The following is a 27,547-nucleotide window of genomic DNA, read 5'->3' on the forward strand; positions in this document are numbered from 1 at the left end:
ATAGGAACTATTTAAATAATAAGTAAGGCTTAATTGAGTTCTCTCACTATACTGCAACAAATACAGAAAACTTTTTCCATGACCCTTCAATGTTATTCAACCAACCATTTAGTCATGTGTTTTGTTAAGAATACCAGTAATTTTCACAGTAAAGGATAAAATTGCCCAAACTGAACAGTAAATCTAAATATTAAGAAACTTAAGCTGGACTGAAAAATGAACTCTCTAAGCAAAAGACAAGGAAACACATATTGTTTTAATTTTCTTCTCAGTGTAAAACACAGTTTTGTGCACACTGACATATGACAGATGACAACATTTCCATGCCAGTAGTGAATGTTCAGCAGCTGTGTTTGCTTTCTCTGCTGCATTCTGTGCTTAATACAGACAGACAGCTACTCGTTTCACTCAGCCATCCAAACTACAAGCATAAGAAAGAAAAAAAAAAGTACCATAATTAAGAATATTCTGCTTATACCAACACAAAATCATTATGGAAATGGAAATTTATGTTCACTGATCACGGCCTACTCTATCCACTTTTGATAGTGGCATAAAATACATATAGCCTCTCCTCTCTCTGTTCTTTTCTAAGGATTTCCCAAATTTATCTTTTCTTTGGCTGGACCAAGCTCAAGTGATTTTTTAGGAAAATATGTAATTATTATCTGTTAGATGATTCTTTGGTGATGTAAGTTAATGTAAAACAATTTTCAAACTTTCATAATTGTCATCACATTGCATGAAATAAATTATGATTTTTGATCTATAATGTTTCATCTTTAGAAGATAAAAAATGAGCTTATAGCCAAGCCCAATGTCTCTATAATACCTTAAAATTGATGTTTTTACATACTAAAATTGTGTGCACAGATAGAAGTCTTCAGGACCATCTATATCTAGGACTTTCATATATTATAATTAGTATTTATATGTTTACAATGTTCTCTTGATCAAGGATCCATCAGAACACCAGTTTCAAAAGAAGCAATTATGTACTCAAGTGGGGTGATGGCAACACAAGCAAGAGAGAAACGAGTATTTTGTTATCTTTCACAGTAGGATTGGTGATTTATACATAAAAAGAAGCTCAGCAAATAAAGCTTACAAACTTTTGAATAGCTGATAGGTAAATCAGACACAACTGAAAAAACACGTGCCTCAATGGAGTAGGAGAATGAGATATAATAAAATGGTCAGTAAGTAACATGGTATAAAATGACTACATGCATAGTTAAATACTAGTGTTTTTTTTCCCTTGTCAAGAGCTGAAGATGCTGTATTCCACTGGTTACCTTGCTCGTATCCCTAAGACTTTTAATAGGTCACTGATAAAATGTCTGCCAGCTCTGTACCACTCCGAAGGGTATTTTAATATTAATAAAGTATATGGCTTAAAAGTCTGTTCAAAATAAAATCTTCTTCTACAATATAGTCTCAGGGTGTGTGTGGAAAGGCCTAAGACAAAATGCAGCAACACCAGATTCTAGATGCTTCTGTTGGTAGAAAAAAGATAAAAACCAAAACCACACTCAAAGAGTAATGATCGAAATCCCAGTAATTTTCGAGTAAGTGGCTGAACTTCTAGGCTAAAGCTAACCTTTTTATTGTCTGCTTTTCTTGATCCACTTCTTGGATCTAACCAGTCTTACCTCCAAAATGCTATTCAGAAGCCATTTTACGGTTTATGGAAGAAGGGAAGTACAAGAACCAAGAAGAGGGGGTAGGTGCCACTTGTTAGTTTATGTGACAACACTAGCGTTGTGGACTGAAACACAGGGAAGTAGGCAGAAAATAGTTGTCTGCATACTCAGAGGGATTGTGCCATAATTTGGAAGGGAGACAGGCAGCCACTGCCCCAGGAGAGGCTTCTGCTGTATGTGGGTGTCAAATCAAATGCTGTCCTAGGTTACAATGTCAGATGCGCCCAAAGTATGTATTCTACCACCATCTACATGAGCTGTTGAAACTAGGTTGGGCAGTGTTTCCCTTGCCCCCTCCCTCCAGACTATCTTCTGTTAATGGCCCATCAATGCCCTGCAGCATGACTCATAGGTAACTCCCTCCAGGAGCTATCTCTGTTTAATGGGCAATCAAGGACCCATTGCAAGGCTCATAGAATGATATCAGTCCATTGTGAGATGCTCCGCCCAGGGGGAGGAGCCAAGCATTCCCACCTGGATATAATCTGGGATTTGGGACAGCACAGGCAGCCCTACCCACTGGATTCCCAGAGGACAAGAGCTACCAGACCTTTCTGTGGGAACACTGCTTCAACAAGACCACTTCATCTGGACTGCTACCACCACGGTTTCAGGTTGTATTCTGAATCTGTCAGTGATCCTTTGTATTATTGCATGTGTTTTATTTTATTTTACTTTTTTTTTCTCTCCTATTAAACTGTTTTTTTCTGACTTGGAGTCTCTCGCTGGTTTTGCCCTCAAGCATGCACAAATGCCCAGGGTACTTTCGGGTTTATTATAAAGGTAATTAATAGTTTAAGATGTTTCCTAGAGAATCCAGACTGGATTGACATTTTACCCTTGCTCTTCCTGCCCAGAAGCACGAGGGTCACAAGTGTGCTGGATCTTGGGGTAGGTGCCTACCAGTTTGAGAAATCCCAGCCAGCCAGGAGACCCACCAGGCTGTTGCCTAGTGGCATAATAGTTACAGGGACACTAAAACTCCCACAAAGGAGACCCCCATCACCTTGCCCAATCACTTGGTAGACCTGAATGCGGGGTGCCCAAAAGCGCAGTAAGTACAGGAACATTCCAACTGTGCTGAGAAATACCACTGCTTGACAGGGCCAACCCACCAGTTTCACACCCAAAACACTACATCTCTGGGGAGCCTTGCCCAGTAACATCTGCGCTGGTGACTGCAAGCAGCTACACAACACAAACCATGAGCACTTGTTGCTTAACCATAGCAGCCAAGCAATGATCTCCCTTCTGGAATGGGAAGCCAGGACCCAACAAACATAATGCTAACAGGGGAACTAGGGAGAGATCATCTAGAAGGGTAAAAGCTCTCATTTCAGTGACCCTAATATCCAGATCCACTCCAGGCTGTCAAACAGTGTCAGAAGCAGGATATAGATGGTTTACTGAAACTCAACATAATGGCTTGTTGAGGGAGGCATCCCATCCTACTTTTCCTGAATACATGCTATTCAACACCTGACAGCTACAGTACCACCCACAAGAGGAGCAGCTATGCTAACTTCTGTGGTGGTGCTTCACTGGCTAACTGCTCATGCACTGCAGCTACAGCTGGAGAAATGGCACAATACATACAACTTCTCCTGGCAGTCCCCTGGGTCCAACCGGTCCTGGAGGGCCTTGCAGTCCCTGTAAAATGATATAATACACACCTGAGTTAAAAGTCAATCAACTACTGCAATATGGTGTAAAGCGTTCCTATATATAAATATATTAAAACTTCAGGCATGAAGAACTATCTTCTACATGGAGTAAGAAGTACAGAGTTTGCTCATTCTCCCGTTAACTCTAACATTTAGTTTAATAAGTCTTGTTGACTAATACGTACAAAATACAAAGTATGTATATAAAGCAAATACAAGTAAATACAAAAGGAATACCTAAAGGGAAATACATAACAAAAGAATAAATCAAGATTTCAAGAATTATTTTTAAGACAACAATTTTGTGGCTTCTACAGTCACATCCATTCTCACAGGGCCTTCTTTTCATGATCTCAAATTCAGGTACTATCCAACATGAATCATGTTTGGTGGCAGTTAGATTTAATAGTTTCTAATTCTATCTTTGATACAATTCAAGGCATCATGAAAGATTCTCAAGAACATTTGTGCTTCACTGACTTTCTTCACAGAATCACACAATTGCAAAATGGGTGAAGTTTGAAGCAACCACAGTGGATTATCTGGTTCAACCTTCCTGCTCAAGCAGGGTCATTTTTAGAGCACATTGCAGTTTCTTCCAGTGAGGGAGACTCCACAACCTCCCTGGGCAATTTATTCCATTGCTCAGTCATCAATCCTCATGTACAGGTGGATCTTCCTGTGCATCAGTTTCTGCCCCTTGCCTCTTGTCCTATTGCTTGGCACCACTGGGAAGAGCTTGGAAACCTCAACATCACAGTTTAGATGCTTTTAATCAGTGATGAGGTCTCTTTCCAGCTGACTTTTCTCAAGTCTGAACAGGTCCAGCTCCCTCAGCCTTTCCTTGTAAGAGAGATGCTCCAGCCCCTCAATCATCTTTGATGCCCTCCAATGGATCCACTCCCAGGAGCTCCATGTCCCACTTGCCCACTTGTGCTGAGGATCCCAGAACTGGACACAGCGCTCCAGATGTGCCCTCACCAGGGCTGAGTAGAGGGGCAGGATCACCTGTCTAACCCGGCTGATCATGCTTTCCTAGTGCACCCCAGGACACCACTGGCCTACTTGGCCTCAAGGGCACTGCTGGCTCATGGTGTTGTCCACCAGGATCTTCAGGTCCTTCTCCAAAGGGCTGCTTTCTAGAAAAAGTTGTCCCCTATGATTATTCTTCTCCAGGTGCAGGACCCTGCACTTTCCTCTGTTGAGTTTCAGACAGTTCTTCCCTGCCCATCTTTCCAACCTGGTCCCTCTGGGGTATCAGCCACTCCTCCCAGCCTCGTGTCATAGGGAACCTGCTGAGGAGACATCTGCTCCTTCATCCAAGTCCTTGATGAACCAGTTAAACAAGACTGGGCCCAATATTGAATCCTGGTGGACACCACCAGTGACAGGCCTCCAACTAGACCCTGTGCCATGATTATGACCCTCTGGTATCCGCTGTTCAGCCAGCTCTGAATCCACCTCACTGTCCACTCATCCAGTCCACACTTCCTGAGGTTTGCCTGTGAGGATAGACTCAAAGCAAGGCCACGATTGCTTTAACATTACCTGCTGTCTCATAGATTAAACAAAGGAGCTACTAAAATACTGGCAGTGATTACTCCCCACCTCACTAATGCATAAAGAGAATACACCCAGCTACCAGGGGACTTCTAATTGCCAAAAGGGTCTCATATTCTTGTGACAAAATAACACGAGTGTTGCTTAAATGTTCCTGATATTTCTGAGTGACACTGAAAGGAACAAGAACTTGATGTAAAATGTAAATTTTATGTAAAATACCCATGATCCAAGCACGAACTCTTGATATAAACTATTTGCATTCTTTGCCCATTAATACTAGCTAGAGTTGATAGCTTCAGAGTCCTCTTATATAACAGCAGATAATGCAACTGGACGAAATAAGTTTCACTTACCATTGATCCTGGATTTCCAATAAGACCAGGTGGTCCAGGATCTCCCATTTCACCCTAATGATTTTGTTTGAGAAAACAAAAAAAATCCAAATTTACTGCTATGTCTCCCAGTATCAGTCTCCCAGTTTCAGCTGCGTATACTAGCAACGTATCTGGCACGTACAAGTCCAAAAATACCTTATTTCCTTTTGATCCTTCCATTCCAGTCTCTCCCTGAAAATAATAAATATAACCATAAGAAGTTAGAAATTTAAGCAGGATCAACTAGGAGTTTAATTTATTACCTTAAAATATTGTCATACAGTTTGCAAACTTAAATATTGAGAAAATATGAAATAATTTCTGGTGGCTTTTGCTAACTCTGACAAACATTCCTTTTGCAACCTAATTTTTTTGCATGTTTTCCCAATGTTTTAAAGGAAAAATATCTGAAAACATCACATTTCCTTAAGAGCACTTCCAGTCAAAAGCCTATTCTTCACCACTACATCTCTTTTGGTATCCAGTATTCACCTCCAAATCCACACATTATTACAGTAGGACTTATTCTGATTATTATAATATACTGGCAACAAGCATCTTGGCAACCTTGAGTTTTATATTAAAAATGTAACTAAGTTTTGTCAAATATCATAAGGGAGGACAATAATTAATTACAAATAAGTAACATAGGTGTGATCGGGATACGCAAAGCAATCACACGGAGACGAGAGATTTTCACAGGGCAGAGATGTTCCTCCGAGCGAGCTCAAGGCTGAGCCAAGGCCGAGAGCCCCTCTGCCTGTTTATTTCTTACTTTTTATACATTTGTGGGTCAGGCTGTGGATTGGCTTCTGGAGTTTTCACCTTCCAGCCAAATGGCCAGACCAACTGTCAGTTACAGTTGTTTTCAGGTTAGAAATATGCAAACAAAGGACAGGGAATGAAAATCAAAGGATTTGTTTATGTTACATGTGTGGGAAAAGGTAGAAACTGCTCCTAATATTGTACAGTAGCTAAAAAGTCTGACTCCATTTTATGAACAATCAAAAGGCTTTAAAAAACTCAGAAAAACCAGGGTGACACATAGGTAAATGGACTCTTACAGTATGAGTGATCTGAAAATAAGAAAAAAGTTATGCACACATAAAATGGCTGTATGAGAACAGCCTGATGTTAAATGCCACTCTGGTGGCATCAAAACAGTACAGTTCAGGCCACATAAAACTTCGTGAAAAAGCTGAAAGAAAGAACCTTCAGGGATTAAAAAAAGCATGTGCTTGAAACTCAGTTTAGTACATGGACAGTACCAGCAACAGAAATGCTGAAAAACAGAGCACCTCTGTTTTTTTATTTATAACCTGGGAAACCCTGATGCACATGGAAGGAGACAATATATATGTTATCCCACATAATCCCTGCATCTAATGAACATCTACAAATAAAAAAATTTTAGAGTGAATATGGTATTAAATTTATCTCAAATGTACATTATTCACAGCAGTTCAAAACATGTTATACTTACTGGGTCTCCCTTGTCCCCTTTCTCAGAAGGCTCTCCCTAAGGAAAAATAGAAAGGAGGTTAACAGATTTATTTAAAATGGTAAATAGCACATACGTCTGGTTTTGCTAAAGAGCCTTGGAAAATGGCTGTTTTAAACCTGTCTAAAACACAAATATATGGACTGCAAAAGTTTACTTCAGGAATGATGCTGATTTAATGGCCAGTCCATGACATCTACAATCCTTTCAAGCAGGAGCACAAGGGAGGGTCATGAACTAAAGAGAGTGATTATGTCCCCAAATCTGAAAAATTTGCAAACACAGGTGCTTTATAACATACAAAATCATAAATCTGTGTTATCAAGGAAGTAAAAATGATTCTACCTGCATGAAAACTATTTATATAGGTATAACTAAAGAAATCAAGAAGCCTCACATCTGAATGGCAAAATCACCCTGGAACGTATTGATCAGTAGAACTATGTACAGCACATGTTCCTAGAAAAGCAAAATATACCTCTTTTCCCAAGTAATAATTCCCAAATCATACTGTAAAATTTATTCTTAAATGAAAACATAATAAATTAGAATGTTTATTTGTAAATTTTAATAATTTGAAGCTTTTTGGTTTTTTTTCATATAGATATTTAAGATCACATTCATAACTTGGAAAAGTAGGACTGACACCTAATTCATGAGGCAGCCTCTGGTCATAAACTTACATAAAAATAATTTTAAACTGGTAGTACGTAAAGTCTGAGTGTTTTCAAAGGTAAGGGTTTTGTGAGCTGGTAGAACAGGAAATTCACCTTCCCAAGGTGAATAAATACCTTCCCAAGGAGGGGCTTGAATAAAATACTGAGGACATTTAGAGACGGACAACTTTTTCTATGCGCAAATATTTTTTCTTGATCTTCTGTATATTTTACAAGATTTCATTCATAATCAATACATTGCATCAACTTCTAGTAAACACATAAGCACAGACATTAGGAATTAACTCACCTTTTCTCCTTTTGCACCAGTCATTCCCAATTCTCCTTTTTGACCCTTTTAACAAAATTAGTTATATTTAAAATCTTTATATTCTGGCAAATTTAAATAACACCCTCCTCTTTAACTGTACTTTGTTCTGCATGGGCCACAAAATCTTAATTATTGTTACAATGGAAATGAAGTTCAAACATCTGCAAATTAATTTAATGACTGTTTTCTATAGCAGATTTGCAGGTTTCTTAATAAAATGTTGTCTATTCTGTCACATATCCAGAGCACTTGTCTTCTTCAAGTTTGAAAGGCATGCAGTTGTTAAAATATGGTGAGCTGTTTATACAGGACAGATAACTATAACAGTATAGTGCCATATGGTGTGGATTCAGAATTGGACTTCCATGTAGTTTTTAGAGGATGTCTATAAGTATTTTTGGTATAGAAATCCTTCTTGTTACAGAGAAACTGCTTAAAACAGTCATTATTTACTATCCAAAATATTTTCTGAATTTCAACTTTTTCAGAGCCTTTCCCACGTAACTGGCAGGGCAGCTCATTTGACTTCTCAGATGGCATTATAGAAACCATACATAATTCTTTCAGCATTTCTCCTTTCTGTTTATACTAGAGGAGAGAGGATCACATGCTGCCACTACAGGATAGCACAATGAGCTGGATATTGGACTACACAGATCAAAGTGCCAGTCATTTCAAAAATCTATTCCTTCAAAAGCCTATTGGGATAAATCAAATAAAATGCACTGTGTTAAGGGAGGCAGGGACAGGTTGGGTAGGCACTTTGAAACTTCTCCAAACTCATCCCAAATGCTTACAATGTCTCCCTTCTGGCCTTTTAGTCCAGGGGTCCCAAGTACGCCTAGTAGTCTTGTATCACTCTGGAAAGAAATATCACCACAAAGATCAGAAAATGTCGCTATTTATTTCCAGTAACAATTTATTTACCAAAACTATTGTAATTTGCCAGTTGTAAATTCAGAAGTTCTAATTTCCTATTAGACAAGGAATAATAATAAATGCCTATGCAGTACGACTAGGCAGTGTATTGCAGAACACATCCTTTATCAGGCACTCACACTCCTGCCACACAAGCAGAAAATGAACAAAAGCATAAATGGAAATGTCTATGTTGACTACTGATATGCAAACCTATGGTTTTTTTTAAAGTTCAACACAAAGAACATATTTTTATGCTCATTGTTGCAATACATTTCTCAAGTATGTTAGAAAAGAACAAAAACCCCCACTTCTATGAAAAAGAACCACAAGCCTTTTACTTTTGAGCACCATGAAACGCAAAAAAAAAGTAGAACTAATTTAAGTCTATTACAGTAGTAAGACAAAGGAGAGGGAACATGCTCTTCACATTGTTTCTCAAAGAAGACAGACTTAAGGACTAGAGGTTTCAGGTTGTACACTTGCTCAGCTGTTATTGCACTGCATTTATTTACCCTTCTGTACAAGGTAAAGACACAATGAAACGCAAAGCAAATGGTTTCCTTTTCACGGAGTCAGACTTCCTAAGGGGAACATGTTTTTTTGCAATGACAATGGAAAAAGAAACAAAACCCCAATAACCCTGATAAATGAGCTCCAGTCAAGACCCAGGGAATCCCAATCCTAGAACTCATGCCACTGGAGTGGTAGGAATCCTGAGTAAGCCAAGTCCCCTTGCCATGCCCCAGTTTTCAGAGCTCTAAAATGGGAAAACATCACAATGAATACACGTGCCATTTACAGCATGTTAATATTTTCAGAGGATGGTAACTGAATATAAATTGAAAATAACCCCTTATTATTTTAGAAATCCTGATGGATTCTCCTTGGTGTTTAGGGTTTGTAACACTCTTAGTATACTAATTATCAAAATCAGTTTCAGAGCAAGAGCCAGATACCCAGATACCTGAGTATTGATGAGAAGTAGTTGACTACCACTGGACTGAGGATGCATGTGTTGGTTACCATGAGTACACTACAAATTATGATTTATACTGAGTTGTGGGGGTTTTTTGCATATATGGAGCAAAAAAATTTAGAAAAGGGAAAAGGCTATTAAACCAATTAACTGCCCTTATGTCCTTTGCATTTTTATAGGTAGTTTGCTCTTTACAACCAAATGTAAGTAAAATACAACAAAGCAAAAAAAAAAAAAAAGAAGACGAAGAAGAAGTTAATAATGAATTATCCCATAAAAATCTAAAATTACTACAAATTCTAATGATTCTGAAGCATTTCCTGACTAGATTTTGTTGTAGTTTCAATTTCTTTGTGTTTTGGTTTAATTTTTTATTTTTGTTTTGTGTTGGAGAACGTTTTTGATTAAACTGATCTATATTCCCTTTCCAAAGATATTTAGAAGCAAGTTTGGCTAAATGACCTTATATCTACAAATGGAAAACTGGTAAGTAAGAATGATGACAAACAGAGGCCTTGAAAGCCCAAGCAAAGGATAACGGAGGCCTGAGAGTATATAAATGCAAATCATGAGGCATCATTTATCCATCTCTGAATGAATGTAACATACAGTACTAGTATGAACAGTTTCTTGGCAAAACTAGTTTTTGGCAAAAAGAAGAGAACCAAATGCATTTATAAAAGACACGCAAAGCATCTGATTTACGCTGAAAACGCACAAGACATAACAAGAAGGAATATAAAAATAGTCACAGGTAAAAACAGGCACACAGGAAGAATGAAGGGAAGCAGTGTTCCAACACTGTCTCCCATGCCATTAAGGATCAATGCCACTACTTAAACTCAGCAGGTTCCTCTCACCTTCATTAAAGAAAGACTGCTGGGTTTGGTTTGCTGTTCAGCACAATTTGCTGCTGCAATCAGCCACTGTATTTACAGTGCTCTTTCACTGTGTATATGGATCAAGTAAATTATACTTTTAAAGGCTTGCACTCCAGCCTCCCTAAAAATCACTCCGATAAAGTGATTGATGATGACCCAGAAAAGTCCTGGTTGCAATAAATTATTTAAATACATTGTGCAATTACCAATACTTATTACAACAATCAGAAATTACCATACAGCCATCAGAAAAAATTGCAAATAATCTGATAAGAAACAGAGAAATTAGAGAAACAGAAAAAAAGTTGTTAATTTTGAGCCACCACATTTCTTGTTATCTCATGGTTCCTAGAAATACCAACACAAGCCATACTCATATCCTATTATTTTTCTAATTTTTTGTTTAAAAGGTGTGAAAATACCTGTAACAACTAAAATTGGTCTTTACCTGAACACTTTAAACACCAAACTGAAAGAAGATTTTGTGACATCTTTGAGAATATGAATAAAATGATGGAAAATAACATAACAATTCCCTGTGCTGTAAGAAACCTCAGAAACTTCAGGGTATCACTCAAATATCATTTTACCAATACAAATAACTGAGGCACACTGCAAATTCAATACTGGAATGTGAAAGACTGCTTTATGTCTCCAAGGTGCTGTGGACAAAATCAGCTGCTGTCATGCTAGGTAACAGCATGGAAAAAAGATAAGTTACTAGTACATACATCTGCCTAAGTGAATCAATGGCAAAGCAGAGAAGCTATTCTTTTCTTTGAAGACCTCTTTATCTTGTTCTTGATGGGATATCCCATTCCCATCATAAAATGTATAAGAATTAATATATTTGTTGTTGGAGACTCAAGCTGACTCTAGGAGGGTCTGAATATCTAGTTAAAATTTGCATATTTAGAACCTTCTATTTGAATCAGAAAGCCAACTCCTCTTTCATCTGGAGTCAAACAGCACTTCCTTGTTGAACAGTTAATTGCTCATGACAGAGTCATTAAAATCTTCAAACTAGACAGCTGAAGGAAGAGAAAAGTTGGTAAGCTATCCTGGATTTAAAAGATAATCAATTTATAGACACATACCAGCAGGTCTACATTTTTACAGAATATTGTTAATTAGGAAATATAAGCCATCTGAAGAATACTTCGAGCATTATAAAAAACATGATTTTTGGAAACAGATGTGTGTCATTTCTTGGAGATTGTCACTGTTTGTATTTTCTCTTTCAGAATTAACCTTAAAGGAACTATCAGGATAAAAGAGATTGATAAGGCAGAGGTGGGAAATGAGTTACAATAAATATGGTATCAATAGAGGAAACATCGCTGGTATCAGTGAAAGCTCTTTGGCGGGAAAAAGAAACTGGTAAGGAGACCAAACGTGAAAACCAAAATACATAAAACTCCAACACATAGATATGAAACAGGAGACTAAATACAGAAATTAAGTCTGCATAAAAATGCCCTATGCTTAATTCCTAATACGTGCTTCTAAGCTGATATACTGATTTAGAAGGGATTAAATATCAGAATTAGTATCAGAGAAATCACTTCAGTGATAAAAGCATCTGGAAAGGTGTGTTTGACATGAATTTTACTCCAGAGTCCCTGTTCAAGGAAAGATTTTAGCACTCATCTGGGAATGTTATATAAGAAAAATACCCTGAATACATATGCTCCTTATAGTTAATGCATTCTAATGTTAAAAGGAATTAATTCCCTCCAGGCTCGACCTGCGTGACTTAAGCTGCGATACACACATTAACCACTGTACTGGGGAAATAACGCTGTAATAGTGCATGGTGAACCTTTGAATGAAATAGTTTTCTGATCAGAGAGGTCACATACTCCCAAATCAGTTAAGCAAATTTCTCTATTCTCATACAATGGCAGACACAACCACAGCTTAAATGACTCGAAATACCTGCAGTAAGAATGTAAAAGCTCTGTCAAATTGAACACAGTCTTATGCAATTTAAACATTTTTTTTTCTTTAAAGTTCTTTTGGCTGCAGGTGGTTTTATAATTGACACAGGATTTTTATTAGTCCATAATACAAACATAAGGACAATTCTCATGGACTGCTGGCAGATATTTTCAAAATTATGCCTCCTTTTCTTTCTATTTTACTCTTAGAATCATGACAGCGTTGGTCAAGAAATAAATGTCAAGTACAGTTTAAAGAAATTAGGTATAGAAATGGGGAGCTTGTGCTTCACACTAACAGCTTGGTGGTCCACACATCTCCTTTTTGAGCTTTACCAGTCAAAAGCAAGTAATTAGAAGGTGGATGGGAGGCAAGACAGATGGCAGCAAGATAGGTGACAAGGCAAGAATGTGACTGGAGTGTGGACTGAAACTTGTAAAGGGATGCAGAAGGGGGGCAGGAAAGAAATTACTTTTTGAATGAATTTGGAATGTGGTACACAGAGATCAAAACTGGGGTCATTTCTACCTTAGATACTACGCAGTCATAAACGAAATCAAATCTCCATACCTCATTATAATGCTTGTTCAATGAATCCAGGATTCCTTTTAGTCCAGAAGGACCCTATATGGAAAAATACGCAACAGAAGGTCATTTTCATTTAACTAATTTTATGTTTGCATAGCTGTATTTCAAGAGCAGTGGGGATGTAAAAGATTTTTTATTTTTACTTGAATGTTCAGTAAATTATCTTCTGTAACTTCATTATTTCCTTTTTCTAGCACAGAGCTTCGAAGAAGAAAGTCAGTTTTTAAATCTCTGAATTTTGAAAACCAGCATCATATTTTCAAGTGAATTGGTCAGTCAGAGAAAGCAGAAATGAAATCCATATCAATTTTTATACAAGTCCCTTCTGGTATGAATAACATTCTTGTTCTGCAGCATTTTAAAACTCTTTCCACTAACTCAAAACACAAGTTTTGTTGTAGAAGCAGCCCCTAGTGTGAGTAAACTAAGTTTTTAACCTGGGAGTACAGTAAGTGAAATTGAGGAAAGCCAGGATTCTCCAAAATATTAACTTCCTTCCTTAACTTATTAGCATTGCAAGTTTTTACTTAAACACATATTTCATCAAAACATTCTACATTGAAAAAGGAACTTCTTGATCAAATGAATGTTTAGGACAGAAACACTGAAAAGTGTGCTTGGGAAAAAATGTTTTTGGACATGAAATCCCCCCAGTTTTAGGGTTAGGCATGCCAAAAAGCATGCCCTCAATGAGATTTTTACGTTTGGTAGATGGGGCAAAACACAGAAAGTACAGCCAAGAATTTATGAACTAAGACTCAATTAAATTTACAAATTAGCAAAGTTATCCTCTTTGAGTTGAAGCTTTCTCATAATGCAGTATGAACAACAACTACTCATGGTGGCTGTAAGAGATGTTTAATTGTATTAATAAGATTATAATATATTCAAATAAGTTACTTAGCCTGGTTGACTTGGATGTAAAACAGACAGGGCACAAAAGCAACTCTCCTCCTCTGGGGCTTTTTAAAATTACAATTTACCCTCTGCAGCTTTTGTCTTAGTGTTGATACTAGGACAATTTGGAAGCTGCATGAAACATCTTAGGTGTTTCATTCCCTCCTTCCCTACACTGGAAGAGACAAAAGTATATTCATGTTATCTGAAAGTGAATTGTCACTTCAAATTTATGTTAAAAATAAGATCCATATAGTCATGATGCTTTCACTAAGATCTCACTCCACTCTGATTTCTGAAGTTAATGGCAGAATTTTTCTTCGACATCCATAATAAAGCTGGCAATCCAGAGCTGGGACTGAAGTATGACAACACTGCCTAAAAATCTCAGCATCAACACTCTAAACCAGCCAAGTTGAATCCTTGAACCCAGGATTCCTGGAGAATTCTGAAATACTGCAAGGAGTCAAAAAAAAGAACTTATTCTCCCTTTGCATCTGACATCATGTACCATGCACCATGCTTCTTTTATTCTTTTTCCACGACTGAAACTGTTGCAGCCACACAACCCAGGAAGAACTTAATGCTGTATCTGCCATCATCCCCAAACTCTCAGATATTATTTGTACATAAATAAATATTTTTTGACAGGATGAAAAATACATTGGCACGGTTTTGGAAAACAAACATATCCTAAAAAATCCCCAGAATGTCTCATGACTAAGAGAGTCAAGGAGAACTTTAGGCATTTGGGTTGCATTCTTGACTATGCCCCTGCCTTTGCATTACCAGTTTAGTGTTTCTGTTTTCCAAAAATTGACATAAATTTCATAATTTTAAATTTGCATCATTTTTTTCTATAATAAAAACTAGTAAAACAAGTGTACAACAATAGAAAATATTTTTATTCAAGACTTTTTTTCCTTAACCATAGTCTCTTTTCTTCCACAGTTTCACTACACTAACATAGTTTCACAATCTACTCTGAAGTCTCTACAGACAAAAAACCCAACACAACAAACAAACAAACAAACAAACAAACAAAACAACAAAACAAAACAAACCCCAGAAAACCCAAAACCCCCCAGCAGCATTGGTTTAAAAGTGAAGAAGCAATTAAATCAACAACAGTTGAAGAATTAGCGTACCAGCAGTTTCTAGCTTTTGAATGAGAATTTTGCACATCTGCCACTTTGAGACACTTGAGCAGGGTTTCCCTTTTTTTCTAGTATCAAGTTGTGTAATTGAAAGAAGCGACACACGCAGAGAGTAGGGTTGTATGAATAAGAAAAGAGCTGAAAATGTGTCCTGATTGTTTTCCAAAATTGCAAACAGGTTTCAGATGTTATTTCTACAGACAAGGCAGGAATAGAAACACAGGTGCTTAAAGGGAAATAGCTCCAAACTTTGAAATTACTGGGGTTTACAATGTATTTTCCTCCCTTAACTTTTATAGTTCATCTGCATTTCTGTAAAGATGAGACTGTTGGAAAAGCCTACCCAATCTCACAGCCCATGCATAAATCGGGTAAGAACTAAATTGCACTAGTTGCATCTCAAAAATAGGCCATTTCAGAGAACACAGCCTGCAAGTGACTCAGTGCAGTTACTTTATCCCTGTATTTCACTCTGGGGCCTGCCCATTAAAATAAGACACATTTTTTCTGTTTATTTTAATGCAAAACATTCCGAAACTCATCAGCGCAGATGTGCAATATTGTATAACTATTCCAAAGAGAAAATGGAAAGAATGATGAAAACATGATGTCTGCCACAATAGGACACAAGAAATAAATTACATTTTGATATGGATAAAAAACCTTAATGGATAGAAACAAGCAATATGATCAACCTTTGCTAGCCCTTCACATACTATAATGTAGGCATTTCCAATATTCTTCTGAGGAGCAGCTGAAAGTCCAGGAAAACCAGAAATGCTACTGACAATTTTCACTTATCATTGCTTTGATTTCTTCTTTATTGTAATTAAGCGATAACATTCACTCACTTCCAAAATATTGGTAGAGAAATGACAGTATTTCCTGAGGCAGAGGAAATGAATTTTCCAAGGTGAACTGCTGGCTACTTAAGATAACTAGTTTGGGGGCACTGACATATGTATTGAATCACAACATCAAAAGTGTATGTAATTAAATGAAGTTCAAGTGAGCTCCTCTACTGCATCACTTGCAATGCAGACAAAAATGAAACCCTAATTTAAAACTTTAGGGAGTAACACAAAATTCATCTTCCAAGCAAAAATACTTGAAAAGATAAAAATATGAAGTTCAGCCTCTTCCAAAGGTAAATGATAAACTGACTGATGAGCTTCAAAAGCTATAGCAATTGTGAAATTAATCAATTACATCTATTGGCTGAAAACAATAGCTTAGCTTTGGATGTATCAGTTTAAGAGAATTGTGATTTCAGTTTACTAACCTGTGATTTAGCACACCCTAAGTTTCTTTCCCACCTCTGCCACAGGCAGGTTGGACAAGATTGTGTTTGGCCAGAACAGGCAGTCCTCATAATTCTTACCTTGACAAACCAGTGCTGATAGCGTTTCACTTCTGTTAAAGAACAACTGGGCAAAAGTCCGACTCATCTCAAAGAATTTTTTTTTTTGTTATACTGGTGCAAGTCTGCAACACAACTCTAGCTTAGCACTACTGATTTTAAAAAACAAGTTAAATCACTAAAAAGGGAGCTATTGAGAAATGGAATTCCTCCAGTAATAACAGTTCCAGCAGAGACAGAGAAAATTAGGACCGTAAAGATAAAGCTAACCCTCAATGGAGAAATGAATAAAACTTTTTTCTGTTCTCTAGCCCCTCTATAAATCTATAGGTGAGTAAATATACCTGCTGATTAATTTAAAGGTAAAAATAAATAAATAACCCCCCCAGCCTCAACAGTGACAGACACCAGGCAGCTATTCTCCAGGCAGAACAAACAGAAAAATAAATTATCTCCTCTTAACAGAACACTACACAAAATGAGGCAGATAGCAATTCTACAACCCAAGACCAGAGAAGGACTTTGCCTAAGTGAAGAGTGCAGAATTGGCCTGTACGTCCATAGGCCGAGGATACCAAGGTCAGATACATTCCATACATTACAACACACGTGGCAGCATGGTGAAACAGACTGCCCAGAGAGGTGGGAGAGCCTTCCTTGCTGGAAGAATGATGCTGGAAGATGATTCAAGAATCATCTGGTCTCAATCCAGTGCTTTCAGATGACCCTGCTTGAGCAGGAAAGTTGTAGCAGATGACCCACAGAGATCCCTTCCAATCCTACTCATTCTGTGATTCTTTGATTTGCTTTTAAAATAAAAAGGTGGGGCATCTAGAAAGTCAATGCATTATACATAATGCAAAACAAGCTGTGGTCTGCTGGGGACCCGTCTGTGTGACTGAATCCTATGAAGTTTTATTTAGCAGCTACGGCAGAAGACAGCAATCAGCTCAGTTCTGCAGTCTGATCAAAATGCTGTTCTTACAACCTCATAGCATCCCATTATCATAGTAATTCTTTTTGTTTCATAAAATCAGCATTTCAATTTCAGTGAGGAGCCATGCTGAGCAGGGTAAGAGCATGTGACAGACTCTCTTTCAGAAGACTTTAGAAGAAAATGGAAGTAGGCAAATACATAAAAAACATTTGGAGGGTACAGTGATATTGATTTTACAATCACAATTTTCAGAATGCTGGTGAGAGCAAAGTGAATAGTGTGTTTAACCGAAGCTTTTCACCGCTATCCGCCTGCTTTAGAAGTGGAGAAAGGGCCGAAAAGCACTAGAGGGAGCTGATGCTCTACTTGGATTCTTCTGTTCTGCACAAATTGCTACCCGCTGGAAGGAGCCGGGTGCGAGCACATCTCGGCTCTCCTGCACTGAAATAACAGAACCGTACTCAAAAACAAGATCAGAGGGCAAGGATGCACACCACGAATTCTGAACCAGAAGGGAATAAACGAACACCTTAAAAGTCTATCATATGTAAAAGACTTTACACAAATACTCAAAGGATGAATATATTCCATAGATTTATAAAAACAGTTTTTAGAGCGGATCAATAAAAGTCCTCATTGACTCCTTGCCTTCTGTGAACACAGAATTTGTTCCAAAGAGAAAAAAAAAAAAAACAAAAAAGAAAGCATAAGGAAAAAATGACACAAAAGAAAGGATATCTGGAAGAAATTTCATAGAAACTCCCACTTTAACTGAGTAGTTACATTACTAGCTGTCAATCAATCTAAGTTTCTGACAGTGATATAATTTTTTAACCAAAGCTGTGCAGATGATATTAAGGGACTAGAAACTCACACCAAGCATAAATTTTATTTAAAAAAAAAAAAAAAAAAATCCCCAGAAATTCGGTTAGGAAAAAAAAAAAGAAAAAAGGTGAGATATTGAGAGAAGGTTAGAAAAGTCTTAAATTCTGCCATGCAACAAGTAGATTTGTGACTGTTAGGAGGTGCCTTTACATTCCTGTCACAAGAAAGCACAGCATGCTTGTTAACTGCAATTTTCATAATGTTCCCGTTTTCTTTAATTTTACCCCAGTCTTTTCCTCTATATGCATACATTGTTATTAGGACTGTCCTCTATAATAAATACCCTGAGTACTGTATTTCCTTGTTACAGTTTCTGTGTTTTCATTTTTTCTCTTTTTTGTCAGTACTGAGCACTTGACTGTTCTAATATCTAAATTAAATACTTAACATCATGACATAAAATGATAAATAAATTAGGTAAATTTATTAATTTCAAACATATACTGCATGCTGTAGCTACCCTAACAATTAATGACTGAATCTCCTTTTTCTCAAAAACAAATTTCATATTTTTTTGAAACATCAGCCAAACCCCAAACTTTTTTACACTGGAGAGTCTCATTTTTACATACTCAGTCAATCTGTTAACCACTTTGTACCCTGTGTATGCCAAACTTATGATAGCAACCACCCTACAGGTGTGACTGTTCTGTTGCACTTTGGAAAAGCCCAAGTAAGGACTAACAACTAACTAACATGCAGGAAGAAGGTGCTTACTATTAGGAGAGAAGAGTAGCTGGAAGCCCAGCAAACTGAGCATAGTTTGAGCCTTGAAAAAGAGAGGGGGAATGATGGATCCTGTTGAAGTTTTTTTTTAGTGTGTACAAGCTGTGGCACTTGAAACGTGGGGATCCTGCCAATGCATGTTAGCAGGCATTACTGATTTTAGAGTATGTGTTACGTTCTCAGTCTTGGGAGAGGAACACAAGATGGTAGTATAGCTGTATCCAAAGCGAGGAGTGCATCAAGAGAGTTATACCAGAAACAAATACTTTAAACCAATATTTAAACCATGGCTGTTTAAGGAATGCTTTTCTGTATGCAGTACTAGGCTACAGTACCCAACACAGAGTTCCTTGAAACGATGTTGCCGTGCTGACACAGTTGAGCTTTCCATTTGCTGTAAGAAAATCTGAGATATGTCTCAGTAATAGAAGCACAATTTAGCTTCCACTCAAGATTTCTGGTATATCTGTCAAGGATCATACATCTTCACAAGCCTGACCTGCCAGCAAATCTAGGATGGCAGAAATCTGTAACAGAGAGACAGCTTTTCACGAGCTCACAAAAAGCTAAGTAGATTAGGTCTAACATTGACCTCTGCTATGGTTTGCTTTTTTATCCTTTAAAGGTTATATTTGGCACTTGTATTAAAAAAGATTCTGCATCACTCCTTTCCTCTGTTTGGCCTCCTGCAATCTGCAATACCATTTCAGCATTAGGACTGTGCAAAAGACTCAAACAAACAAGGATTCAATATGACTGTATGCAGGGGAAAAGAGTGAAAGAGTGAGATTTCTAACTGCTTGGTTTTATGCAGGATAAATGAATTCAATCACAAATGCTTCTTTCTGAACACATTTTGCAAGAAAAAAAAATACATGAAATCTATGCAGCTTTTGTTTTGGATGAGGGTAGATGACACCTGTTTCATTTTAGTTATTGTATCCCATGCACCTGTGCATTATTATCTTCTCTACATGTAAAACCAGGTAGAAGCATATGAATCAAATGTTCAGATGCATAAACCACTAGCCTTTATCCAGGTAAGCAAAAGAAGGGATTATAATTTTTTTTTTTGTATATACTAAGAATGTAAAGCAGCAGAAGTTTACTTAATCCACAAATGACTGTTTTGTATTTGTGCATGACAACATTTTAGAATACAATATACAGAGAATTCTACAAATATGAACAAGTCCTCCTCTACCAAAAAAGGCTGCTTTCATTGGAGACTAACATACATTCATGCCTGACTTGAATTTTAAATCCTTTATATTAAAAAAAAAAAAAAAAAAAAGAAAATAGAGAAGGAAAAAAAAAATCCCAAACCTCTTAGATCTGAGCTAAACCCTTTAGTTCTTCATATTACAATTCCTTTCATAAAGTCATGTATTTCTTAATCTTTTTAATTCTTCAGTCAACTCATTTGAACTACAGCTGAGTGCTCATTCCAGTGCTGGGTATAATCCTCCCAATCATTCAGACAGTTGGCACATGCTTCACACAGACCTTCATCTTTCAAATTACCCCTCTGAGACAGAAATTATCCCTTCTACAGAGCATCACGCATTTCGCAAAGGGAATGAAAGCACAGTATTCACATATAGCATACATGGCCAGTCTTTCTTTGAAATGCCAATTTCTTTTCCCCCTGCTGAAGTTTTTGTCTTGTTCTTTCCCTCCTGTGTAGTCCGTCCTACTGGTGGACTCAGTCCCTTAATTTTTGCTGCAACAAAAGGCTCCCAGTAGTAGCAGTTTAATACAGCAGAGTACACACAGATCAATTATTTTCAGCTATAATTATGGTATAGTAACCTGCTACAAAAGAGTTAATGAAGTCCAAGGACAGAGAGAAAATTTCCCGTTCCCCTTCTTAGTTACTCACAGGAGGTCCTGGTGGCCCTGGTTTTCCTGGAAGGCCTGGTTTGCCTCGTCTCCCCTGGAAACACAAAATTACAACAGACATTTATAAATGCTGTGGTTAGGGACTGATTTGGAATAAGAATTTTAAGAAAAATTAATTGCCTTATGTATTAGCTAAAAAAAAAAAAAACAAACAAAAAAAACCCCAAAACCCATCCAAAATAAATAGTCTGTATCAGTCGCTGCAATACTATCTAATTTGAGTAGTTCTACGATTGCTTTTAACAAACTGTATTTGCATCCTCATCTCAGTAACAATGTCACATTTTAAAGCTTTGTCTCAAATATGAGTGCACATCAATAAGGTTACCAACAAAGTGACTTGATGAGGTGTAAAGAAATTGTATTTGTATGAATACACTGGAGCTTGAGATGTTAAACTGTGCTGCAGCAGTCTGACTTGCAGTCAGTACATATGTGCAATATAACTCAAAAAACGCACATGCCCTTCTTCTCTGGGATGTGATAATGAGCACAAAAGCCAGAGATTTATTTGCAAAAACAATTCACCTTCTTTCTGCAATTACTACCATCTGTGTATATATAATGCACATGCAAAATCATTTGCATTAAAATGTAAAGTCCATAAAAGTCTACTTAAGGGAGACTTTCCACTAAGTTTCTAAAAAACACATGCATAAGTAATCATTACAATTTTTTTAGTACAGAGTTTACTTGAACAACTGTTTCACATATGCTTTGTTTTCTTTTTTTTTTTTTGGAAGATCAACATAAAAATGGAAGTAATTTACAGGAATTCACATCTTTATTACCAAGCTGAAATCCGATGCACATTTTTTAGAAACAACAGCTGAGAACAACTAATATCTATGTGCAAATGGCAAAGGGAAAAAGTATTATATCCATTAAGAGTAAACTTTTCCCTTGCTTATGGCAAATGTAAATGAATGTTAAGCATTGGTGGGGGGGGAGGTGTCCTGATGAAAACTTCGCTTAAAAAGTGAAGAAATTAGAATTCTGGCTGATGGCTCACAATTAACACATGGGGATATATCTGTAAGCTATGCTCCCTACTTCTAAGCCTGCTTCTGTAGTTTATTAAATAACAATGTCACAAAGACTGCAGAGGTATTCTCAAGAAGAAATCCAGCTTTGCTATTTTCAGGTGAGAGCCCTGATCTGTAGGAAAGCACTCTCATGCTCTGCTTTTCATTAATCTTGATCTGTGCTGAGGGGATAACAGTAAGGGTAGAAAATCCCTCTCCCTCACACCCTGCAGTTCTCTAGGACAACCTCTTGCCTAGAAGCCACGGACTCTCCTGAGAGAGGTAGGTCGCTCAAGCCCTTCAAGCTGAAGAAGCAACAGAACATAGATGGTGTGGATGTGTTTCAGCCACTGGGTTGGTGCCACGCAACGGGTACACTGCCACCATGATTTTATGAACATCCTCAGTCAGTGTTTTAAGGGCAGCGTGAAACAAAACCACCTCAGCATATCTGGAGTGCCAGATTCCTGGGTCTTAACCAGCTGAGACATATGTTACATGCTGAGCTGTTTAATCCCACCAGTACTTGCACATGCAGGGCTCCAACAGGGGCAGCTAAGGGTAAATTGTCGAAGCAGAATACAGTACTAGGTGCCTAGACTGGGCTCCAGGATCCGCTGGCCCTCACTACCCACCTCCAGCACGTCCTGTGCTGTGCTGGTAACACTGTCCCTGCAGCCCCAGGACCTGCTGAAGCTGGGAACTCAGCTGGGCGAAGATTTTGACTTTAGTCAGCTCACTGATGAAGTCCACTGAGCAACTGAGGAGCTGCCTGGCCTGACAGGGCACAGCACTGGGAAAGGCACACAAGCAGAAAGAAAGGGGGCTGCAGCTACATACAGCTATACTTTTGGACTGATCTCTACTCTGGAAATACAGGAGGAAACTGATATTTCCTGACTTTTTTTTTTTTTTTTTTTTTTTTTTAATAAACAGTAAACTTCCCTTAGAGAGTAGAAAAAACCAGACTGAGATGTAATAATGTAATAAACAAAGATAAATTGCTCCATACTTTTAAAATAGTCCCTCTGAGTTATAATGGTCTACAGTGCTGACTTCTTGAAGCACCTTCCTTTTCCTGTTTGAACTTATTTAAAGTATCCTGAGGATGACACTTAAAGTCACAGCAGTTTAAACAAAGTATCAAGGAAGTGTCAGGATGAAGAAGACAGGGCTTTGACTGGCAGACACAGCTGTGAACGAAGTGTTAATTACACAGGAAAACATGGAATATGTTGGGAAGCCAATTTTATCTCTGTTTACAAGATGAACTAAAATTTGATTTATGATGTAAGAAAGACATGGCTTGATGAGATTTCTGAAAAAAAAGTTATTTTTATATATATATATATAAGTCATTTATTAATTACTAGAAGACATATCCAGTGAAACACAAGAAATATTTGCCCCACCTTTATATTATTAGCCATTATGCAATGTTGCATGTAAAACAACCACAGAGATTAGTATGAAGCATAAGCTTTTTATAGTTATAAAAGTCAATTTTTTGCCTCTGAGCACCTTTAAAAACTGTTTGGTATTTTAAATTTAATACAGAAATGTATGAAAAACCACTGCCTTTCAGCAATGCCTTTCAGCTACAGTGACTTCAACTTTAGGAACACCCAAAGCTCCACCTACTTGTCAGCACTCCTGCTTCTCTATGACTCCTCAGCATCAGCAGGGAAAAAATATAAAATGTGTATTACAGTAACAATGTAAGTTAAAAAAAAAATAGTCCATATTTATGTTCAGGGTAATTAAAACAATTAGAAGAGTGTTTTTGACAAGCCCATTATGATGCTGCCTTGAGCAGACCATGACTAAATATTTACATTTTGATTTTGAGTCATCCTTCTGGCAAGAAAGAAGTGAAAAACATCTCAGTGCCCTCTCTGGTTTATAGAGCGGGCTTAGCAGAGAGCCACAGTTCCCATCTCCTGCTCAGCAGCGGGTCTTGTTAGCTGTATTTAGTGCCAGAGGGCTGACAGCCCACAGAGGAGGCCTGTTACCTTTATTTAGCTTAGATCACCGAGCAAATATTGAGGTTATAAAACTCAAAATATAAATAAATGTCCTAGGCATCACATTGTTCCTTTAACTAAATAAAAAAATGCAATACCACCTACATTCACTTAAAAGTGATATGTGGTGTCAACAAGTTGTCTAATGCTACTTAGAATACCTGAATAACACCAAAACAGTTGCTAGTTTTTTCCTTTGTGCGGCATATATTTTTGTTGCCAATCAACATGATAAGAAGTTTTCAAAATATTACTGATATTCCCTTGACTGTTCCCTTGCTGTTCCCTATGCTGTTCCCTTGACTCCAGAAACGCCTGGCCCCAACTAATTTGTACGCTCTTTCCCAAAGGACAGACTTCAGCTAGATCATTCAAATGACAAATCATTCAAATAACAACTGCTTGGTTAGGGGCAAAAAAAGGATAAAATACTAAAAATAAAGTAAATGAGAGATTATGTGCTTCAGGAAACCCAGCTGAGTGCCTAGATGAAGTATGTGACCAGCTGCAATCTTTCTTCCTCTCTTCCTTCACCCCTTCTGTGAATTGAAATGACTTGATGAGCTTTGCCTGACATGAGCTGGAAAGCTGTTCTGAAGAGAGGCTCTGGCCATGCTTCCATAGGCTTTGTGCTCTGGTTCTGACTGCTGCCCCTGGGCATTGCTGTACACAGTGGAAGGATTCAAAATCTGTATTGCAACCCTCTGCTGCATCATGCCATACCCATCTATTCACATCTCTCTAACTTTAGAGGAGTAATATCTCTAACCTTGTTGTTAAAAAAAAATAAGCTGTGATTATTTAAGGATAAAATCAAGCAGTTATGTAGGAACACTACATGATTTATGAAATAAATAATTTAAAGACTCTATACTTGAGTATGAAGGCAAAAGTTCTTCGAATAAACCCATGTGGATTTTCAAGGGAAAGTGCTAATTAGTGGTTTTTGTGACACATAATCACATTTCAAAACAGGAACTAGTTCTATGGAAAGTAGAAATCTAGGCTTTAAAGTCTTAACTACCGTAATTGTTATGCGAAATTAATGAGGTTTATGTAATTTGTTTGCCAAGATAAACTATGATTCTTTTGGTTAATCCTCAAAACCAGACTTGAAAAGGCACAGAGAAGCAAAACAAGAGGTGGGTGGGGAGTTAAAGGCCCCTGTCTCACAGTGCCTAACCCACAGGCGCCAGTCAGCACACTGGGTACCTAAAGAGCCACATGAGTGGAGCTCTGGGCAGTTAAAAAACTGTTCCTCCAATGCCCAAAGTTGCCACCAAGCAGCCATACAAGTTCCAGTGCCTACATTAACTCAGATTATGGCAGGAGTTGGGATATTCTCTCCCCTAAATTGAAAATCTATGTTGCAGACAATGAAACCTTGTTAACTTTTGTAGTACAGAGTTAGGATATGAATGTACAATCCCTTCTTCAATCCTATTAACTTTGACCTTGAGGATGTATTATGGGAACCAGTACATTACAAATTAACCTCTGCATTAGGTGTTAAACCTGAACAAAATCACAGGAAATAAGGCCAGAAGGCAAGAAATTAAGCCGTTTGCAGAAATCAAGTAAAAGTCTGTTCATCATACCACACTAAAACCTTTCACAGAAACACAGAAGAATAGAGCACACAGAGCCTAATCCATGATTTTGGGAGAAAAGCCAGTAGGGAGCTCCTTACTAATGCAGAAGCATTCCTGCTCTCTTCCAAAATAATTTTAAGAATGATTTAAAAAATCTCTAGTTTCTTCATTATGACAGGAATAAAATGCTTAAATGGAATGCCTAGCCAGACTACATAAAATTGAAATGAACTTAAAAAACAAGAAAAAGTCCTTAAACAGGCATAGCAAGGCCAAAAAGTTGAATGCCATGACCTCTTTTGCCTACGAATCGCTACACAAAATCAATCACAATTTTTCAAGTGTAAAAGGGAGAAAGTTCAATTTTATTTCAAAATAACACAAAGAAATAGTTTTCAACTGTATTTGGATACAATTTTTAATTATGAGATGTAACTTCTTATTCTCTCATGTTTCTATACTTTGGCTAAAAGACATTAAAAGAAATGTTAATAATAGAGTATTTGGAGAGAGTCTGAAATTCTAAATGAGCCTCTTAAAAGTCAAACCATTTCTGCTATTCCATTAGAAGATGGATTTTAATTTCTACAGTGGAAATTAACAAGGGAAAACCTGGAATTTTTCTAATTGACAAATATGTCATTAGCATTCTAAATTACAATATTTTCATTCCATTTTAAATGTCAAAGTGGGAAAAAGAAATATTTTCAAGCTGTATCCTAATTTACTGGATATGTACTTCAAGGTAGAGACATTCTGGGAGAAAAACTGAGCATTTTTGAACTGTTAGTGTCAGAGTGAAGGAACATATAGAACGGCAACTAAATGATGAAATCAGATTGGAGCTTTGCATGTTTAAAAAAAACTTACATCAAAGTCAAGAAGGACTGAGAAGAGTAAAAGAGATTCCAAAACTCCAGAGATTTAGCTGTGAAGAAAATGTTTTGCATTGTGCCAGGAGGCTGACCTGCAATGCAAACATTATCATTGTTCTGTAAGGTTTTTTTATAATTGGTTAAGTACAACATTTACTCACTGAACTAGAAAACAAATTATATCAAAGAAATATTTAAGTTCTATAAATCAGATAAATGCAATCTGAATTTAAATTAATTTTGATGCCACTTTAAATAATTATGTTAAGAGAATCTATTTCCACTCTGTCAAAATAACTTTATCCATGCTTGATTAGAAAAACTTGTAATCTTAGAGAGTAAACTGATTATTAACATAAGGCAAATATTGCAATTCCACAGAGTCCCTCCAAACATGTAATTTTTGTGAAATCACTGTTGAAATACTAGATATGACAACAGATTCTGAGTTTTATGAGGTATTTAATTTATTACTAAGATAATGCTAAAATAACTTCCTCTTAAGTGAAGTATTTGGTATTATAAACACAACTATTGGAAATAAGGAAGTTCTCTCAAAAATATTTACTTCAGGACACCTGCAACATCCCAAGGAATATAGAGTCAAGGATATGGCCGTGATATTGTAGAAAGATTTTTAAATGCTTGAACCCAATTTACCACTGGAACTAGGGACACCATGACGGAGAAATAATCTGTTTAAATACATAGAAAAGATTTGAAAAGATTTTCATTAATCCATAAAAATAAAGTTGTTGGCAGCTATGCTGAAGATAAGCTAGAGCTAGTAAAAAAACCACAAAGTTGTCTGGGTTGGAGGAAACTTGAGATCACTTAGTATAATCCCTGTCCTCAAGCAGGATCAATTGTCCAGGACTGTGTCTACTCAGCTTTTGAATATCTCCATAGATGGAGACTCCACAACCTCTCTGGTCAACTGCATCAGTATGTGATGAACTTCACAATAAGAAAGTGCTTTCTTGTGTTCAGAGAGGATTTTCTGGGTGGTGTTTTTTTTTTTTTTTTTAGATTTCTTACCCATTGCCACTTGTCCTGTCACCAGCTACT

At 37.2% G+C, this 27,547-nt stretch overlaps 1 protein-coding gene across 12 annotated transcripts in view; it reads right to left on the minus strand.

Annotated features, from left to right (window-relative positions):
* Nucleotides 1-27,547, minus strand: part of COL19A1 (collagen type XIX alpha 1 chain) — a 188,530-nt gene that overhangs the window by 45,589 nt on the left and 115,394 nt on the right. For all 12 annotated transcript variants that reach the window (XM_040060807.2, XM_040060803.2, XM_040060804.2 and 9 more), the window contains 8 exons: nt 20,944-20,997; nt 13,082-13,135; nt 8,590-8,652; nt 7,772-7,816; nt 6,788-6,823; nt 5,461-5,496; nt 5,284-5,337; nt 3,300-3,353 (listed from right to left, as the gene is read on the minus strand). In XM_040060807.2, the coding sequence (XP_039916741.1) occupies nt 3,300-3,353; nt 5,284-5,337; nt 5,461-5,496; nt 6,788-6,823; nt 7,772-7,816; nt 8,590-8,652; nt 13,082-13,135; nt 20,944-20,997 (396 nt within the window). The remainder of the gene's footprint in view (nt 1-3,299; nt 3,354-5,283; nt 5,338-5,460; nt 5,497-6,787; nt 6,824-7,771; nt 7,817-8,589; nt 8,653-13,081; nt 13,136-20,943; nt 20,998-27,547) is intronic.

Source organism: Hirundo rustica, chromosome 3 (genome assembly GCF_015227805.2).
Source record: "Hirundo rustica isolate bHirRus1 chromosome 3, bHirRus1.pri.v3, whole genome shotgun sequence".
Lineage (NCBI taxonomy): Eukaryota > Metazoa > Chordata > Aves > Passeriformes > Hirundinidae > Hirundo > Hirundo rustica.